The sequence below is a fragment of the Piliocolobus tephrosceles genome, chromosome 3 (assembly GCF_002776525.5).
Source record: "Piliocolobus tephrosceles isolate RC106 chromosome 3, ASM277652v3, whole genome shotgun sequence".
Lineage (NCBI taxonomy): Eukaryota > Metazoa > Chordata > Mammalia > Primates > Cercopithecidae > Piliocolobus > Piliocolobus tephrosceles.
In genome coordinates this window covers 98,988,366-99,009,275 of record NC_045436.1, presented here as the reverse complement: position 1 = coordinate 99,009,275, position 20,910 = coordinate 98,988,366, and the positions used below count along the sequence as shown (strand labels likewise).

The following is a 20,910-nucleotide window of genomic DNA, read 5'->3' as shown; positions in this document are numbered from 1 at the left end:
CTGTTCAGGTAGAGAAAGAGAGAACAGAACTGGCCTCAGCTACAAAAAGGAAGGAGATGCAGGGTCAAGCAGCCGTGTAGATCGATCACACTCAACATTCACACCAAGCGGAGCACAGGCAGGACCAGCCGGGGGGAGCGAAGTGGAGGCTCTCTGTGGGGGAGGGACCTCTGGGTGGGTAAGATTCTCTACCTAAAACTCATGTAGAAGCTCTACACAGCAGTAGTTACAGAAAACACACACTAAGAAAAGGCCAAAATAAAAATAGGACACCAAGTTTGGCCAACCGGGTCTCACAAGCCAGTAGGTAAGAAAGCCCAGGAGGGCCCACCAGAGGAGCTGGGGGTGGCTTCCTGCCTGCAGGGGGCCTGGGACACCCCATTCCCACAGATGAGGACCCATGTTTTGGGGAGGAAACTGTCAGAGTCACCCAGTGAGCTGATCACAGCTGGAGCCACAGAGCAGATGAGGAGCCCTGGCCACGACCCCGTGCGGGCTGAGAAGCTGGGGTGGGGGCACACCCCCAGGGACAGATGCAAACAGTGGACCGCGGGCCCTCCTCCTGCCCAGAGGATGCTCAGCTCCCAAGGGACCACCAAGGCCTGGAACCCAGGGACGCACCACCTGACCCACATGCCCAGGCCTCCTGAACCAGGCAATGTCCAGTACAGGCAGGCAGTCTGGGCTAGGGGCCAGGACAGGGGTGGATGGTCCTGCTAGGCAGACCTCCTTCTCCCTCCCAGCTGGGCTGGTTGCACTGTAGTTTTGGTTCAGGCAACATATTGCTGCCCACTTTGGCCACACCAGTCCCTGGTTCCCTGGCTAGGCCCAGTGTTGTCCAACCCACTTACACAGGCCCCACACACCCAGTGCCCACCAGCCTCCTGTCAGCCAGGAGGACCCATGCTCATCCCCTGAAGTATCCATGGGAGCCTGCATCCCACAGGGACCCACAGCTCAGGGCCAACCTCCATGGGGGCCTCTTGGTTGTGGTGGCAGGGGCGGGGGGAGTTGACCCCCAGCCCTCCCATCCTGGCCACTGTGTTTTGTGGGGATCATTCAGTCCTGGGAGCTTCCTGGGGACCCCAGAAGGAAGAGAACAGGGTGGTCATGGCAGCCTCAGCCCCAGGCTCTGGGCCCAAGCACAACAGTCCTTTGGTTCTGGTTTGATCTGGGCGGTAACAACAGGTCATGTCATTCACACAAGGATTGGTGTCAATACAATGCATCAGGGACTGAGGAGGACACAGATCAGCCTCCAGGCCAGTTACATGGGGTAACTTAGCCAGTAAAGGCTGGGGAGTAGAAAAGCTGACCCCTGACCTCCCTACCTACCCTGCCCACCAGATGCCAGTAGCAGCCAGGGATCCCTGACTTCAGGCAGAGGCAGGCAGCACAGTTGCTGCCTCCTTTGATCCCATTCCAGGGCCCACAGGACCTAGAGAAACCTGGCAGGGGCTGAGTTGGGAGAATCAAGCAGGGGGATGCCAAGTGAAGAATGTGAGGGACTGGGTATGAGGGGCACTAAGGGCACAGGGTCTGCTCCCCCTGGGGAGGTGGCAGTGAGACATATAGTAGCCAAGCCTCCGCAGGCCCCACCCTGCTGCCAGGCACACGTGGTGTCCATACCCACCCCAACGGCTGCAGGAAGATTCTTCATCAACAAAATGGGAGGATGCACCCACACCCACATAGGCATTGGTGCCTACACACATCAGAGAAGAAAACTCCTGCTATGCCCAAGGTGTGGGGAAAGGGGCAATGTCCCCTTCCTCCCCATGGTGGGTCCAAAATTACCTGCTCCTGGCCAGCACCCCCACCCCCAACTCCACAGGCTGCTGACCTCCACCACAGTGCCATGCCACGTGCCAAGAACAGCTCAGTGGTACATCCCAAAGGGTGCTATCCTGAAGCAGCTGTGCTGGGCAAGGGACATGTTTCCTAGTCACAGAGGTTTTCTTTCTTTACCACTCACTGGCCCTGTGCCTCAGTTTCCCCCACTGTGGCACAGTGTAAAAATCCCATCTTGAAGGCTAGGAACCCAGAACACCACACCTGGTGAAATGGGGGATGAAACTCCTTGCCTTGTACCTCTTGCTCCAGGACTGACGTCCACTGGGACATGGCCAGGCCAGCATCCTGGGGAGGGCAGCATTCCCTGCCTGGAGAACCTTGTTCCCTGTTAGGTATCACTGGAGTTGAGGCCCCTAATGGACTGGGGGAGGCACAGGGGTAGAATGGAGGTAGCCCCATCATATGGGCCTGTGTAGACCCCAGAAAACAAGCATTGAGTTCAGACTCTTGTCTGAAGCTGCCACCTGAAAGTATTTGGGCTTTGGGGTGTGATGAGGGCCTGGGGTCAGGGAACAAAGTGTTCTGGTTTGGACACGCAGGAGGTTCTCTGCAGCTCTCTCAGGTACAGGGTATGTTGCTAAGTATATGCTTTTAAAAACCCTAGGAGGAGGGGGCACCCAGAAGGGGCCCTGAAGCCAAGGGCAAGGTTCAGTCTTTCCACTTCCCCAGCTGAAGACATGCTGGGGGATAACTCTCCAGAGTTTCATAACAAAGAAGAGAAAATAATCAAAAAGACCTGGAGGATAGGCAAGCTAATGAGGGCTTACTGGGATTACCCTGCCTAATCCTCAAAACAAACCTTCCCTATCTGAGCTCTGGGCCAGGTGAGGAAACAGGTCACAGTAGGACATTCAGATCCTGGGCAGGCAGCTGGCAGCCTGGAGCCCAGGAGGTCCAAACAGACTGCCCCAACCCCAGCCCTCAGCCAGGAGCAGCTCCGCCCACAGCTCATTCACTGGTAAATCAGGCCGACTGGGCTGCCTGCTCTTCCCCAATCCCCCTTGCTCACCAGGCAACAGCCTCCCTGCTTGTGGCTGCCAGACTGCGGATGGTAGTGCACATCCCCTTCATTCTGGCTTCTCAGCTGCCCACACGGCCATCCCTCTCTGCCAGGCCACCTGGAGCCTGGCAGTGTGCATGCAGGGTGGACAGCACCTGGAATACTTGGGCTGGCTTGGCTGGGGGCTGTGGTTCCTGTGCAGGGTGGAGGTAGCGCCCCAACCCATTCCCTGGCCCCATGGCCCCTCTGAGAAGACCCTCCACACCCTCCACATACTGCCAGGCCTTGACCACCAGTAGCCCCATATCCAGGAGGCATCGACGTGCTCACCTCTGATTGGCAGTGGGCATGCAACCCTGGGGCAGACCCCTTAGAATCCCAGGTATGAGAGAGCTAGGTGAGGGCAAGGGTGGCATCAGAGAGAAGGGGGCCTGCCCCTCCACACCTGTGGGTATTTCTCAAAAGGTGGAGATGAGAGACTGAGAAAATAAATAAGACACAGAGGCAAACTATAGAGGAAGAAAAGTGGGCCCAGGGCACCTGTGCTCAGCAAACGGAGGACCCACACCGGCACTGGTCTCTGGAGTTCCCTCAGTATGTATTGATCACTATCTCTACTACCTCGGCAAGGGGGATGTGGCAGGACTACAGGGTAGTGGTGGGGAGAGGGTCAGCAGGAAAACAAGTGAGCAAAGGACTCTGTGTCATAAACAAGTTTAAGGCAAGGTGCTGTGCCTCGATGTGCACATCGGCCAGATTTATGTTTGACTTTACACAAACATCTCTGTGCAGTAAACAGCAGTAGTGCTACCAGTATGTCTCACCTCCAGCCATAAGGCGGTTTTCTACTATCTCAGTAAATAGAATGTATGGTCAGGTTTTACACGGAGACATTCCATTCCCAGGGATGAGCAGGAGACAGATGCCTTCCTCTGATATCAACTGCAAAAAGGCCTTCCTCTTTCACTAATTCTCCTTAGCACAGACCCTTTACGGGTGTCGGGCTGGGGGACAGTCAGGTCTTTCCCTTCCCACGAGGCCATATCTCAGGTTGCCTCAGTGGGGCAAAACCTTGGACAATACCCAGGCTTTCTTGGGCAGAGGTCCCTGAGGCTTTCCGCAGTGCACTGTGTCCCTGGGTACTCCAGACTGAAGAATGGCAATGACTTTTACCAAGCATACTGCCTGCAAACACATTTTTACTAAGGCACATCCTGCACAGCCCTAAATCCATTAAACCTTGAGTCAATACAGCACGTTTCTGTAAGCACAGGGTTGGAGCTAGGATTACAGATTAACAGCATCTCAAAGCAGAAGAATTTTTCTTAGTACAGATCAAAATGGACTTTCTTAGGTCTTTGTCTTTCTACATAGACACAATAACAGTCTGATCTCTCTTTCTTTCCCCCACACAGAGAGTGTCACCACTGTATGTCAGCCACTGGGGGACAGGCTTCAGCTTACACCCACCTTCCAAATTCCACCCTCTCACCTTGGCAGAAGCTGGCCAGCAATTGGGGCCAACGGATGGGTGGGGTCTGCAGACGACACCGTGTTCAGGTCCCCATGACAGCCTCACACATGGGTGGTGGCCCTGCAGTTCCAGGTGCCACGCACATGCCAGGCCCTGCTCAGGCCCTGATCTTTGAGGAGCGGGAGCAGCAGAACCCGGGCACTGACCCCACAGTGCCACTCACACCCACAGACGATTCCCCACACAGGCATCAGGTCTCAGTCCTGGCCACCTCCCCCTGCAGGGCCTCAACTCTTTCCCGGGACTCATGTGCTCCTTCCTTACTTGCAGCTCTGGTAGGATGTATTACTCTGTTCCCAGGGGCTCCGAGGTGGCAATGGCCACGGTCATGCAGAGTGCAAGGGCACAGGCTGGGTGCCCATTGTGGGGACCCTGACTGCAGCACTCCCAGACTATCATCGGGCATGCTGGCCCCCAGGCTTAGCTAGGGCACCAGCGGTAGGAGTGCACTGCTCTGGACTCTGCAGGAGGAGGACAACTGTCACGGCATCTTTATGTTCTCCTGCTGGTGTCACTCTGTGCTTCTCATCTCCTGTTTGTAGGATTCAGAGCAGACTCTCTGAAGGCTTTGTGGGAAACAGCAGAGTCCAGCAGAGAAAAGCTCAGCTGCAAAGATGAAAAAATGGCAGGTGTGACATGGGCCCCCATTCAGATTCTGTATTTAAATGAGGTCTTCCAGAACACCTGCTCTCATGGGATAATACTTCAAATATATAAAAAATTTTTATTATCTTTTTTTTTTTTTTTGACAGAGTCTCACTCTGTAACCCATGCTGGAGTGCAGTGGCATGATCTCGGCTCACTGCAACCTCCACCTCCCAGGTCCCGGTTCAAGCAATTCTCCTGCCTCAGCCTCCTGAACAGCTGAGATTACAGGCATGCACCACCATGCCCAGCTAATATGTTTTTTTTTTTTTTTTCTTGAGACGGAGCCTTGCTCTGTCACCCATGCTGGAGTGCAGTGGCACGATCTCGACTCACTGCAATTTCCACTTCCTCGGTTCAAGCTATTCTCCTGCCTCAGTAGCTGGGAATACAGGCGCCTGCCACCATGCCCGGTTAATTTTTTGTATTTTTAGTAGAGACGGGGTTTCACCGTGTTAGCCAGGATGGTCTCGATCTCCTGACCTCGTGAGACAGAGTGAGGTCACCTGGGCGACAGAGCGAGACTAAGTCTCAAAAAAAAAAAAGAACAATATAACCCAAATTCACTCAAAAGAAATAAAAACAAGATGACAAGTCAATGGCACTGAAAACAGAAAATCAACAGAAGAACTCAATGGGACAATAGCTGTTTCTTCATAAAGATCAACAAAATTGGTAACTATCAAGCCAGGCTAACAAAGAAAAAAAGAAATCACGCAAATTACTATAAGGTAAGTACAAAAGTAATGGCAGTTTTTGCATTCTTGGAATTTGCTGTTTGATACTGGAACACCCTCTTAAATAAATGTGGTTATGTTATTCATCATTTTAATGGGTATTTCTTGCCTTTGTTTTTTTTTGCTAATGACATTATTTATTTATTTTAGACTATGGAAATGATGTCAGACAAAAAGCAAATTCAAGCGACTTTCTTATTCGAGTTCAAAATGGGTCCTAAAGCAGGGAAGACAACTCACAACATCAACACATTTGGCCCAGGAACTGCTAATTAATGTACAGAGCAGTGGTTCAAGAAGTTTTGCAAAGGAGGCCAGAGCCTTGAAGATGAGGAGCGTAGTGGGAAGCCACCGGAAGTTGATAACGACCAATTGAGAGCAACCACTGAATTCAATCCTCTTACAGCTACACGAGAAGTCAGCAAATAATTGAATGTCAACCACTCTATGGTCATCCGGCATTTGAAGTCAATTGGCAAGTTGAAAAAGCTTGTTAAGTGGGTGCCTCATGAGCTGACCAAATATTTTAAAAAATCATCCTTTTGAAGTGTTATCTTCTCTTATTCTATGAAACAACAATGAACCATTTCTTGATCAGATTGTGATATGCCACAAAAAGTGGATTTCATACAACAGCCAGCTCAGTGGTTGGACTGAGAAGAAGCTCCAAACCACTTCCCAAAGTCAAATTTGCACCCAAAAAAGGTCATGGTCACTGTTTGGTGGTCAGCTGCCGGTATTCTGATCCACTACAGTTTTTGAATCCTGGTGAAATCATTACATCTGAGAAGTATGCCAAGCTAATCGATGAGATGCACGGAAAACTGCAGCACCTGGAGCCAGCACTGGTCAACAGGAAGGGCCCAGTTCTCCACAACGCCTGACCACATGTCATACAACCAGGGCTTCAAAAGTTGAATAAACTGGGCTATGAAGTTTTGCCTCATCTGCCATATTCATCTGACCTCTCGCCAACCAACTACCACTTCTTTAAGCATCTTGACAACTTTTTGCATGGAAAACACTTACACAACCAGCAGGTTGCAGAAAATGCTTTCCAAGAGTTCATCGAACCCTGAAAGCATGGAATAAACAAGTTTATTTCTCATTGGCAAAAATGTGTTCATTGTAATGGTTTTTTTTTTTTTTAGACAGAGTCTCACTCTGTTGCCCATGCCAGAGTGCAAAGGCACAATCTCGGCTCACTGCAACCTCTGCCTCCTGGGTTCAAGAGATTCTCCTGCCTCAGCCTCTTGAGTAGCTGGGATTACAGGCACATGCCACCATGCCCGGCTAATTTTTGTGTTTTTAGTAGAGACGGGATTTCACCATGTTGATCAGGCTAGTCTCAAACTCCTGACCTCCTGATCCGCCTGCCTCAGCCTCCCAAAGTGCTAGGATTACAGGCGTGAGCCACTGCACCCAGCCCATTGTAATGGGTTCTATTTTGATTAATAAAGATGTGTTGCAGCCTAGTTACAAAAATTTAAAATTCATGGTCCAAAACCACAATTACTTTTGCACCAACCTAATAATATAAGAATTAAAAGAGGCCTTTATATTAGAGAGCCCATGGATGATAAAATAATAAAGAAAATTACAATCTCCATAACCCACAAACTTGGTAACTTAGACCAACTGGATGAATTAAAAGACACAATCTATTAATACTAAAACACAGGAGAAATAGGCATCTAAATATATTTATATCTATTAATAAAATGGAATCAATACCTAATAACCTTATAGAAAACTTATATATTCCAAAAATCTGACATTCTGTCATGTTATTCTAACTGGTGGGATTTGGGGATTTCCATTTTGATAAGAACATAGGTGAGTCACACACACTTAATTTTAGTGCTCATTGGTCAGGAAACCTATGTCCACTATAGGATACTGCAGAGCAATGCGTTATGGAGAATTTAGGCAAGATAATATGATTTTCAGAGTTAAAGGAAGACACCCTGTTTTATATACAGTAATTCCTCATAATATCATAGGGGATACAATATTTAAACTTTGGGGTATCCCCAGGTATAATTCTTATTTTAGCCACATGTGAATTTCAGACACAGAGGCTTCCCAACTTTGGTGGCTTTCAACAAATGTGGAAGTTAATTCACAACCTATTTTGTGGAGGCATAAAATTCAATGAGCACTCATTTAACCTTTTATTTTAAATATTATTTTTGCAAACTTTGCATTTCCAATTAGGTGAAATTTTAAACCTGTTTCAGTTCTTATCCACTTTTTTTTTTTTCCCCCTGAGATGAAGTCTTGCCCTGTCACCCAGGCTGGAGTGCAGTGGCATGGTCTCGACTCACTGCAACCTCTGCCTCCCAGGTTCAAGCGATTCTCCTGCCTCAGCCTCCCAAGTAGCTGGGATTACAGATGCCTGCCACCACGTCCGGCTAATATTTTTAGTAGAGATGTAGCTTCCCCATGTTGGTCAGGCTGGTCTTGAACCCCTGACGTTGTGATCTGCCCACCTCGGCTTCCCAAGGTGCTCGGATTACAGGCCTGAGCCACCACCCCTCTTTTTAGGCGGAGGGGAATAAGGGTTGCTTTAAGTTAGGAGGGACTCCCATTTACCCAACCCATTTGTGTACATCTCTTCCTTCAGAGTTCTTCAAATCAGCATCACCATTGTTAAAGGCCTCCCACATGGTGGTAATTGTGCTACAGGGTTTTACGAACATGAAGTTTATGTTTGATTGAATTAATCTCCTTGCTGTGGCACAAGGGGGCCATAGGTGTTTTCACCAATTATGAGGCAGGTTCACTGTGCAATGGCTACCAACATTTCTGAGTACAATGAGACCAAACACATTCATACATAAATTCCATGAACTGAATGTATTACTTACAAACAGCAAACAGAAGACAACAGAAGTCTGGGATTCAATATGAACTGCTACCACAAGATCAGGAAGGCTACCCAGAGCAGATGGATGGAGTTTTGACTGTAAATGCTTCACTTGCACTACAACTGAGGGACCCCAGAAAGCAGCCCACCTTGGGTTTTCTCCCGGGATGTGGTTTGCTGGACACGAGCGTTAAAGGCCATTCTGTTTCGAGCAGGGACTATAAGAGCCTGGGCTGTTCTGACCAATGTCACCTGATTATCAGGATATTGCATTCCCAGCATATCATACAGTTATCTTGAGAACTATCAGTAAGAAAGGGAGGAAAATAGCCCTGCACCCTTAAAACTGAAGGATCAGGATATTTGTTGTGACAGAGGCACAGAGAGTAGCGACAGAGCGTTCTTGTGAGCCATCTACTAGTTCTCTTGACCGGAGCGTGGCACCTGACTGCTTTTCTCTTTCCTTTCAATGGAAACTGTTTCAGAATATTTCAAATATTTTGAGTTTCTGCATCTATAGAGTTGCGGCACATGATCACTGGTAGTGTAGAATCTCTGCCTGGTTAAAGGAAAGAGTTCAGGAGCCCATCGACCCACATTGGAGGAGACCACCTAATCCTCCAGAGAGTGCCACTCCATCTTCCTGGGGTTAGCTCCACATGCAGTAAGGCCATTATGTCTAAGGCCGTCAAGACTTGCAGTCTGAAGATTAGACTTTTGACATGCTGATAAGCAGCAGTGATAACAGAAGCCCACACACTGGCTAGGAATTTTTCAATGAAAGCAGCTGAGACGCTTCTTCATATGCTTCGGTAGGAGCTAATATCAAACTCTTTCTTCCCATTTTCTTTACTCATCAGTGCCTGAACCATGAGGCACCATAGATGTACACCTCATCAGGAGGGTGTATGGGACAGCAGCAAGGGGAGCAGCAGCACAAGAAACAAACAAGGCCACTACTTCTGCCTACATAATAACTATTGTCTTGGAGTGTACAATAATAAATAATGTTCACATGGCTGCCCTAAGCATACAGAGATGGTGACAGAATAGATGCAGGGACTGCAGAGATATAGCCTGATTCTTGCTAATTAGGACTTAAGTGTTGGCTTATGTGCTGTGCTTTTGTTCATTAATAAGCCAGGGCCTCAAAACTGCCTGCTAAGCACAGGCCAAATGCCATGCTGGGGTGCAATTAAACATTCACGTCTAGGAGATGACAGCATTTTAGTGTGGGAGAAGATGACAACACCTGAAGACCACAAAACACTGTGCAGACCAAAGGGAAGGCCCATCATCAGCTCACGGTTCTGACCCAGGTGACTGCTGATGTGTTAGGGAACCATCAGCCAACAGCAGGTAAGTCAAGTTGAGCTGGTGTCCTGCATGAGGGCTGGTCCATTCCATTTGTGCTGCCAATTGTTTCAATAGCGTCTCATGCACCCCACTGGTGAGGAAGGAATTAGCACCCTATGTTTACTGGCACTGTTAAACACATAATATCTATTACTAAACAGATAAGCCAGACATCAGTTATTAATTATGTATAGGAGGATGGTGTAAGCTACCACAGTAATGTCAATGGTACAATGACATAAAATAAGGGCCAGGATGTGCATTGGGTTTGACAACTAAAAATTCATCTATGACCTTAGTGAGTAGTTGCAGTGGACTGGTGAATATGAAAGCCACGTTGCAGTAGATTGAGGTATTAATGAAGGATAAGCATGTGAAGACAAAAAGTACAGATTATTTTTTCAAGAAGCCTGGCTATAAAGAGGAGGATTGAGTAGGTTCTAGAAATGTCAACAGAATTTAAGTATCTTCATGTCTAATGGGAGAGACTTGATCGTCTTCACATCCCACCTCACCCAAATAAGCAAATAAATAAAAAAGAAAGAGAGGGTGACAAGAAACAGTAAATTCAGATTTCTCATGAATGGTTTACCATTCCATTGACACTGTCCTCGCAATAGTGAGTTTTCATGAAATCAGGTCATTTAAAAGTATGTGGCACTTTCCCCCTCTCGCTTGCTCCTGCTTTTGCCATGTGATGTGCCTGCTCTCCTTTGCCTTCTGTCATGATCGGAAGCTTCCTGAGGCCTCCCTAGAAGTACATGTCACCATGTTTCCTGTATAGCCTACACAATCATGAGCAAATTAAACCTCTTTTCTTTATAAATTACTCAGTCTCAGGTATTTCTTTATAGCAATGCAAAAACAACCTCATACATAAGTGTAACAATTAATAGGAGTAAAGAAAGTAATAGCAGGTAACTCTGTAATTGAGAAGGCATAAATTGAGGGAATTGTTTGATGGTTTATTTCCTCTGTGAAGTAATGTGCAGGTTGTCTGCTGAGGGCAAGGGTAAAAGGCTACAGGAGGGTGATTAAAGGCACAGCCATTGTTGCAAATGTGGAGGAAGCTGATTGAAATACACAGAAGTCTTGCCAGGGAGTGCTGATAATTAGTCTAAGACTAGAAACCATGCATGCCTAATAGCACCTAGGTCAGTGCAGGAAAAAGTGAGGGAGTTTTAAAATTGGAAGCAGGATATCAATTGAATAGAGAATTTAAATAAAACAGGAAGGGGCTTTAACTTGAGAGAAAATAGAGGCAACAACTGAGAAAATTTCTCTCCAAGCCAATAACTAATGTGCAGGAGAAAATAAAGGAGCTGAGAGCATGGAAAGCTGTGGTCAGAGTGGCATGTTAAATACAACAGAAGGAGCAGCTTTAATGATGACAGATCACAGGACACAGCCCTGGATATAAGTGGATAAAGCATAAAAGAAGTAAAGGTCATTAGATATGAGGGGGTTAAGGAGCTGTGAAGCGAGACTGACAAATGGCTTATCCACATGGACTTTGAGGTCACCCAGGATGATGGCAGGACACAGATAATGGTGAGCCAAGTACCAAGATTTTCAGTGATAGATGGTAGATGATAATGCTAGAGGGAGTGGATGGCAGATAACAATGATGAAGTAGGCTGGACAACAGCCAAATGGGAGTGGCCTCAGAAAACAGTATTTTATTTTGAAAAAGGCAGAAACATAATGGTTTGGATGTGGCAGTAGGGAGCTACAATAATGCAAACCCATCTCTTTCTACCTGTGGTATGAGGGGCACAGGAGATGAACAACCTCCTATCTACATTGCTTGAAAGGGACTCATCATTTGCGAATAAACACAGACTACTAAGAAGGAATCATAAATCCTTCATGCAAGATCATTCAATGGACACATGAATCTTCTAAAATGGCTGTTTCTTTAAGCTGTTTTGTTATTAATGAGAATTAGCAAGCCATACTCACCACTCTGTGGTAGACATTCTTCCGTACACTGCTGTACATTTATAATCTCTTTGAAAGAAAACCAACCAGTCATCCCAGATACAAAATCTAAAACCTAATTAAATAGGTCATAATATTTCTAAAATTTAGAGGCTACTCATTAAAACAGAATGAAATAAGCTTTGTCGGCCAACTTTAGAATTCTTTCTCATTCCCCATTCACTGCTAGGGATTTGACAGTAACCTTAAGACTTTCCTGTTACCCCTTCAATCTGTCCCTCAAATCCTTCTCTCATATAGCTCTGATAGAGAGCTCTATTTTTTGACATACAAAAAGCTAAACAACTTGAGATCAAAAAATAGGATACACAAATTCTGAGATGATTAGAATATGCCTTAAAATGCTATTTCGCCATAAGGATATATAAAGAACAATACTCTACAAGCACACTCCCTTCTATTATACAATGGGGTAAAAGGATTTTTTGATCTCTAGAACATTATTCCTTTGAGATGAGATTTTAATACCCTACTGCCCTTGCTAATGATGTCGCTGGACTTCATGATAACAATATTCCTTTGGTTATCATGAATCAGCTGTGTCTTTTATGAGCTACTCTGAGACCTTTAGAAGGTCATTATACCTGAGAGAAGAAGGGTTGCCTGACTCACTCGTGGTAGTTCAAGGCAAGAATCTTTGAGCAATCAGCATTCAAGCTGAGACCTGAAGCAGCAGAGGCATGGACATTCAGGGGACTGGGGACTGCAAGAAGTTTAACAGATCTAGATCTTGTAGTACACAGTAGGGAATGGAACTCTATCCACATGCACACATACACTTAGTCCACTTATGACCCCGAACTGCAATATTCAAGTCTTTTAATACTATCAAAATGGAAAAGAAAGGGCTGGGTCTGCCCTTAGCTGGTTGGCTCAATCATATCATCAGTAGGAAAGATCTGTAGGGAAATTGGCCCCTAAGTTCTGTATATTCTTTTCTAGATGGACTACAGATAAGTGATAAAAACTGAGGAGCTAGAGTCGGGGAGCTGGAGAAGGAAAAGTGTAATGTTAAAAATATAACCTGAGCATTAAGAAAAAAACCAATGATGCCACTCTACAGAGATTACAGGATGTCCTACGTAATGTTAAATTAGGTCACTGCTACTGATATAAATTGAAGACTGAAAGTTTAACATGCTTATTTTGTTACCAGGCTTGTGTGAGAAGAAGGGTTGTTTGCTTTACATTGATCCTATTTGGATCCTTCTGTGAAGCTTAAAGTGGCCATGAGACACAGGTGAGGTCATGGTGAAAATGGTAAGCCATTTTAGTTTCTTCCTGCCAACCTTCCTTCCTGAGTCAGGCACTTTCATTTCAATCGCTATGAGATCACATAGTGGAAAGATGTATTCCCAGAGGGTGATACAGTGGAATACTATCCTTAACAGGCAAATCCAAGGCATAGCCAGTCCCAAGTGGATCACTAGTGCAAATCATAAAATACCTAAGTAACTTTTAGGTGACTTTCTCATAAACACCAGAACGACATGAGTTTTCTTAACAAAATATCACAGTGGTTTGAGACCTAGGATGCTTCTAAAACATTGTTATTGCTCCTAGATTTCCTTTGTCAGAGAGTTAGGAGAGAAACAGAGGTTTAATGAGTATCTTTTATCTACAAGTTGTTCAGGTGGGTGCTTTATGGAATTTGTTCATAAAATATGCATATCAGGTATTATTATTGTCTTCATTTTATTGATGAGAACACTGAGGCTCAGAGAGGTTGAGTAAGTAATCTGACGAAGATTCTGCGGAGTAAGTATGTTTAGTCAGCACTGAAGCCCAGGTCAATGGGTTTTGTTTCTAAAACACATATTCTTTTCACTCTACCACATTTCTATTTCAGTGACCAGATATACCTATTTTTCTGACCTAAAAAGAAAGAATGGATTCATTCTCCATAGGCTTCTGAGTTCACAAATCACCATAACCAGTCAACTACCTAAAAGACTGTTGTTAGTCCTCAGCTTTAAACAAACTTTTCTACTTCTCTCAAGTTGAAAGCATATTAGGTTGATTGCTCCCAAGTGATAAGGTTTTAATTCTCTAAAAAAAGAGAAAAAAATCACAATGTACCTAATTTTGAAAGTAAAGCTTAAATTATGAATGTAAAGGACTTCCCATTATGACCTTTGTCCCCAGCTCATAAGTGTGTATGTGTGTTCTTTTTCGTTCCTTTTTTGACATTTAAAAAATTATTTATCTTTTAGAGATGGGGTCTGTCTGTTGCCCAGGCTGGAGTGGACTGGCATGATCACAACTCACTGCAATCTCCAACTCCTGGCTCAAGAGATCTTCCCGCCTTAGCCTCCCAAGTAGCTGGGACTACAGGCATGTGCCATTATACCTGGCTAATTTATTTTATTATAATTTTTAGAGTCAGGTTGTTGCTATGTTGCTTAGGCTGGCCTCAAACTGCTGGTTTCGAACTCCTGGTCTCAAGTGATTCTCCTGCCTCAGCCTCTCTAATGGCTGTGATTACAGGCAAGAAACACTGCACCAGGCAACTCTTTTTCTTTTTTAATGAAATAATAGAGTTAGTAGAAAATAGTTTGCTTTTTAAAGTGCTTACTTAATAAAATAAAAAGTGGGCAACTCGAAATAAAAAAATCAAACAATATCAAAAATATTTAAAAGATTTTTAAAAATCAAAATATAAAATAATACCAAAATTTAAAAACCGGGATTCTATTCCCCAATGTTCTGTTCAAATCTGTCAGATTTATCTTCCCTTGACCCTAAGTAATATCTTGGGCAAGCCCTAGAGCTTCTTTCCTGACCCTTAGTTAATAAGATGTTATCTGGTCACATTCAATCACAATAATAGACTCATTTTAGTAATAAACATCTTAAGACTAGTAATTAAAACTCTTTACTTCACACCAAGTTTCCTCCCCAAGCTTGGCCTGTTCCAGGTTGGCAGCATGAAGTAGGGAAAGGAGAGATATGGTGACCTTTTCTTTGTACCTTTCTAGCTATCCTCTATACCCTAACCACACATACATACTGAGCTGTGGCTTCTGACTCTACTGGGTTTGGGGATGAGAGGCAGTGAGACTGAAATGAAGGAGTGGTTTTATTTAATGGCACAGCTAAAACCGGATTTTGTTCTCTGCACATGGCAGATGTTTAAAGCTAATTCTTTCTTTTATGCAAGTTTTTATACTATCCAGCCTCATTTGTACCTCTTGAAATTTTGCTCATGGCCTATCACCATTCAGGATCAAGACAAAAATTAATGAGCACTTATTGCGTGTGATGCACTGTACAAAGTGCCAGGATATTTATCCAAACTCCTGACAATGCTAAACACAAAACAAAAAGACATATTAGAAAACGAATCTTATTAACTAACTTTTCAACTATATTTCATCATAAAGTCTTACTTTATAAGATAATTGCTGCTATGAAAAAGAGACAGGTCATGGTCTCATTTCCCAGATATTATCTGACTTACGCTATAAATTATATTAGCTCCAACACAGTGTGCACTTTGAACTTAGAAAAGCAATCTTCAGATAGCATGCATTCTAATTCTTGAAATAAGTATGCCCACAAACTGTAGTTTAAGACAGAATAGGTATGCTTCTCATGTTTTAATTCAGTTGAATTTCAGAAGATCTCAGGAATGTACAGAATGAGGATTAAGAATTAATTAATAAGAATTCTTATTAATTAATAATTAATTGCTTGACATAAGAGTAGTTAGGTGATTTCGTGAACTTTAAACTTCCACATCACAGTATGGGGTTGGTTCTAAGATAAGAAACATAATAAATTCTTGCCCAAGCACAGACCTGAATCTCTAGTTGCCTGGAGGCTGACTCAACTGAAATCATGGCGTTTAATGGCACTTGGAAGGTAGACCGGAGTGAAAACTATGATAAGTTCATGGAAAAAATGGGTAAAGACTTTATTTCTTTGTGGCTTATTCTTTGTTTTCTTACAAACATTTTTCTTTCTAACTCCTAAATCTCTAGGAGATTACAGATAGCTTACGGATAGCTCCTAATGTGGTAGTGAGGATCCAGAAGATGTTCAGAGGAGGGAAACCATATTCTCACTTCTTACATTAGGAAGAATCCACTATCTCACTAATGGAAGAAGAGATTCTTTGAGTGCTGTCCTCTGAAACACACCAAAAAGATCCAGATATGTTTCCTTCACTCTTTAACTGAAAAATGACTTTTTTGTTGTTTACAGTAAGAAAATGGCAGCGTGTAATGATAACTTCCACATTTGAAAATGTTAAATTCTAGGAGATGGAAAAGCAAAGACCATATAAGAAAGTAATGAGAAAAAGTTCTCTTAAAATTTATAGCTCTGAATAAGTTAGATTTAATTCTCATTTCTTCTAACTTACAAAAGTTTTGGAATAATCTTGAGAAGCTATGTATTTTCTTCAGGGAGGCTTAATTTAACTGATTTATAAATGGATACCAATACTCTGGCAGCCCATATACTACACAAGACAGGCAAACAAATTTGTGTCATTCCCCTAAAAGAAAAATCTGCATCAATTATAGCTTACAGTTTAGGAATTCTAAGTTTAAATTTATAAAATTTGTAGATTCTTACAGTGATTTTGGCTATAACATTTGCTAATTTTCTCATTTTTGTGTCAGTCAGAAATGCCACAAGAAACAGAGAATTATAAAGTTCAAAATTTTAAAGCCACTATGAAAAACAAAGGGGCATTTAAGAAAAAAGAATACTGTATATGTAGAATTAAATATGTGCTTCCTCATAAATATATGAATACACATTTTAATCCTTCATTTGATATTTCTAGAACTTGATTTACTTAACACTGAAATGAACAGTTTGTTAATCTTATTAAAGTTGTTCAGCTCTAAGATTCTATAATTCTGTACTGTACTTAATTTTTCTCAAGTTTTTGAAAAACACTTTAATCAGTCCTCTTGATCTGATTGAAACTGAACTTCTATAGAAGCAATCTGAATGCTCTTGTGCAAAGGCAATGCTACCGAGTTTTCTTTCTACCCTCAAAATAAACAAACAAAACATAACTTGGAAAAATAAACGCTTCCTATGGGATTTGACTTTATTTTCTCCATTGTCTTACCTTTTGCAGGTGTTAATTTAATGAAAAGGAAACTTGCAGCTCATGACAATTTGAAGCTGACAATTACACAAGAAGGAAATAAATTCACAGTCAAAGAATCAAGCACTTTTCGAAACATTGAAGTTGTTTTTGAGCTTGGTGTCACCTTTAATTACAACCTAGCAGACGGAACTGAACTCAGTGTAAGAACATTTTTTATGAGCAATGCATTCTTGATTTTTCTACCCAATATTAAAATGATCTCTGCTCTATTTCATTGGTTTGTTTAATTAATGCAGGTCTCCTTCATTTACTGAAGAAGCCAATGAAGTTTGTCTATGTTACATATTGCACAAATTGGCAGGGTTATCTAAGTATTATGCTTTTATTTTTATACGCATCTGTGAAGAATCTGAATTGAACAATAAGAATTAGAAAAAATATCTTTTGAATGACTGAGTGTAGACTTATTCATAAAAAAATTAAAATTGTGTTTTTAAACAGTACAGCAACAGAAGCTTTTAGAGTTAATATGTAACTTAACTGTAATAGCAATTTAATATGTTGAAATAATAAAAGAAATGAACAAATGAACAAATGAGTGAGTTACCAAAAGCTTTGATGTAGTGCAGGTCATTGGGAGTGTACCTTTTCATGTTTAAGATAACACATTTTAGGAAGTCATCATTTTCAACAAATTTTTTAAAAACTTTTTTAGCCTCAACATTTTTCTATTTAAATTATGTATGTTTGTAATGACAATTTAACTACTGAATGTTTTATCAGTTATGCCTTTCTTTAATTAGTTCCACAATCACACAAATTAAAACAAGCACAGAGTTGTTAACCTCTCCATGAAACTTATTAACCATGTTAATAAGTTAACCATGACTATATTTCTGGATATGTAACATGAAAGATTCAGAAAGAAGCCCTGCTCATCTGCCTTAAAATTCAGCATATGGAAATTATTTAAGAGAAGAAACATAATGGTTATCAACACATACTCTATAGCCCAATGGTCTAGGTTCAATCCTGACTGTGACTTTAGGTGAATCACTGGGCCATTTTACAGTCTCCTCTTCTGTAAAGTAGGATAATAGTATCGATTTCATAGGGTCCCCATGAAGATTAAATGAAAAAGTGTGTCTACAGAACTTAGAACAGTGCCTGACATGTGTAAGACCCTAATAAATGCCATTATTGTTATTATTATTATTATGTAGGGGACCTGGAGCCTTGAGGGAAATAAACTTATTGGAAAATTCAAACGGATAGACAATGGAAATGAACTGAATACTGTACGAGAAATTATAGGCGATGAACTAGTCCAGGTGAGTTGTAACATTTACAGCTATTTTCAAAAGGCAAAAATTACTACAAAACAATAATTTTTGTCACTGCTGAGCTAGATCTTCAGTAAACAGACTTGTTTGCTCATAAATCTTACTGATTTTAAAAATATTGTATAGCTATTTTCTGATGCCTATTTACTAAAGAGAACTTATATATGTCAAATGATCAATGCCTATTTTAACCGAAAATGTAAATGACTACAAACCAACAAGTGTTTTAAAATGGCTGTATCCTATATCTGTATAAAATCTTGCTATCAAGTACAAGAAAAAATAGTATAAACTCATACTCATATAATATATATGAACATATACAATATAAAAATAGTATAAACTCATATAGTATAAAACTATAATACCAATATTTTTCTTAATTTAGATGTAAATCTTAAAGATAAATTCTTCTGTTTGCTAACACCTTTCAGACTTACGTATATGAAGGAGTAGAGGCCAAGAGGATCTTTAAAAAGGATTGAACATTATTCTTGGAGCACAGCCCAAAATACAAATTGGACAGAAGATCTATATTGTACCAGAACTGTTTCTTTCACCCCATCAAGTATAAGGTTACTGACTGATTGGTCCTTTTATAAACATTGGTATATTTCCATTCGTGCCAAAGCAAAATAAGTAAAAGCTAATTAGGATTTAATTTGTTTTATATTCTCTAAGACATATATTTACTAAAAGAATTTGTGACATTTTAAAAAACAAAAATAAACATTGTGTCCATGTTGCTTTACATGTAGCCTTGCCTTTTAAAACAAAAAGTATGTGAATATGAATTGACAGATTGTTTTGGTAGAGAGAGGGTCTTCCTCTGTCCTTCAGGCTGGAATGTAGTGGAGAGATCATAGCTCGCTGTAACCTCAAACTCTTGGACTCAAGTAATCTTCCTGCCTCAGCCTTCTGAGCAGCTAGGGCTATAGGTACACTTCACCATGCCCAGCTAATTTTTGTTTTCTTTTCTTTTTATTTTTTTTTTAGAGATAGGGTCTTGCTATATTGCCCAGGCTGGTCTTGAATCCCTTGCCTCAAGTGATCCTCCTGCCTCAGCCTATCAAGTTGCTTTTTTTCTTTACATTTGATAAACTGAAAACATAGGCTGCATATGACTCTTTAACATCTTGCACTGGTTGTGAATACTTTTCTGGCACTGGTTGTAAGTAATATCTATTATTACAAAAATAATATATGCTCAACCAGAAAACTTAGACATAAGAAACACAAATGTAAAATAAGTATTTCCATAACTCATAATCCAGAGATAATTGCCATTCTAATTTTAAGATATCCTCCCAGTCCTCTTCCCTGGGGATAGATATTTCCCAATACATACCACTTTGAATAGGATGACAGGAAATAAATGATGTACTAATTCAAATTAAATTATTGTATTACATTTTTCTACACATCAGTGATTCCCAGGCTTGGCTGAAAATCAGGATCATCTGAGAAACTTAAACAATTTCTGCATTCTTAATCTCCACTGTTATTCTATTCTATCAGAATCGCTAATAGAACCAAGAATTCTAGAAAATTTCCTGGTGATTCTGATGCAGCCTGTCCACTAACTAGTTTTTGAGAACAATGGAGATATCAGCTATCAATGTTATTTTTAACCACCCCCCTTCTTTTTTGTTGTTGTGGTGGTTTTCTTCACATAAACACATACATTGTCAATTTTCCAGGGCTCAAAAAGTTTCCTTTTATTCATATTTTCACATGACATACTATTTCATGTGCTTTATGTAATTGTATTTTAGCAAGGTATATATTAGGGGATGGAGAGAGGGGTCAAATTTTTAAGCATTTGCAGCTGCAACTCTGGACTTTTGACAAATTCTTTTTGACACTGATGCACATAACGGTTTAACATTTACATAGTTCTTACTACTTGCCCCACACTGTTCTAAGCAGTGACACATACATTAAAATGTAGGAAGGAAAATGTTTGAGTACCTGATGAAAATGAATAGATTAGAGAGTGTGTAATCTTTGAAAGTTGATACTGTGTGTTCTCACTTATAAGTGGGAACTAAATAATGTATACACATGGACACACCAGAGTGTAGAATAATAGACGCTGGAGACTTGGAAGAGTTGTAGGGTTGGCCGGGGGCCGGGGTGAGGGATGAGGACTTATTTAATGGGTACAATGTACATTATTCAGGGGGCGATGGTTACAGCCCAGACTTTACCACTATGCAATATATCCATGTCACAAAACTATACTTGTACTCCTCAAATTTATACAAAAAAAACCTTAAATCTATGTTCATTTTATAATTTCATAAAAATCTTCACATAGGAAATAGTAATTATTCAGATTTTCACATGCTTTTCTTCATAAAAGCTCAATATGCTTCTATCCCTCTAATCTTATGTGTCTACCATATATGAATCAGGAAAAGGTAGGTATTAATCTCACTGGAGAGAGACAAAGGCACAAAGAAGTTTATTATCTTGTCTAATATTGTACAAAGTCCAT

At 41.8% G+C, this 20,910-nt stretch overlaps 1 protein-coding gene across 1 annotated transcript; it reads left to right on the top strand.

Annotated features, from left to right (window-relative positions):
- Window positions 1-15,777: 15,777 nt before the first annotated feature.
- FABP2 (fatty acid binding protein 2) lies at window positions 15,778-20,694 on the top strand. Its single transcript, XM_023220048.1, has 4 exons — window positions 15,778-15,903; window positions 17,095-17,267; window positions 18,291-18,398; window positions 18,845-20,694. The coding sequence occupies exons 1-4, from the start codon at window positions 15,837-15,839 to the stop codon at window positions 18,893-18,895; spliced, it is 399 nt and encodes a 132-aa protein (XP_023075816.1). The 5' UTR covers window positions 15,778-15,836; the 3' UTR covers window positions 18,896-20,694.
- Window positions 20,695-20,910: the final 216 nt, after the last annotated feature.

What these genes read in the sequence shown, in the direction of transcription:
- FABP2 (XM_023220048.1), top strand. Translation starts at nt 15,837, where the DNA reads ATGGCGTTTAATGGCACTTGGAAGGTAGACCGGAGTGAAAACTATGAT. An exon ending in TAAGTTCATGGAAAAAATGG is followed by an intron (nt 15,904 to 17,094) that starts GTAAAGACTTTA and finishes TACCTTTTGCAG; the next exon opens with GTGTTAATTTAATGAAAAGG. An exon ending in CAGACGGAACTGAACTCAGT is followed by an intron (nt 17,268 to 18,290) that starts GTAAGAACATTT and finishes ATTATTATGTAG; the next exon opens with GGGACCTGGAGCCTTGAGGG.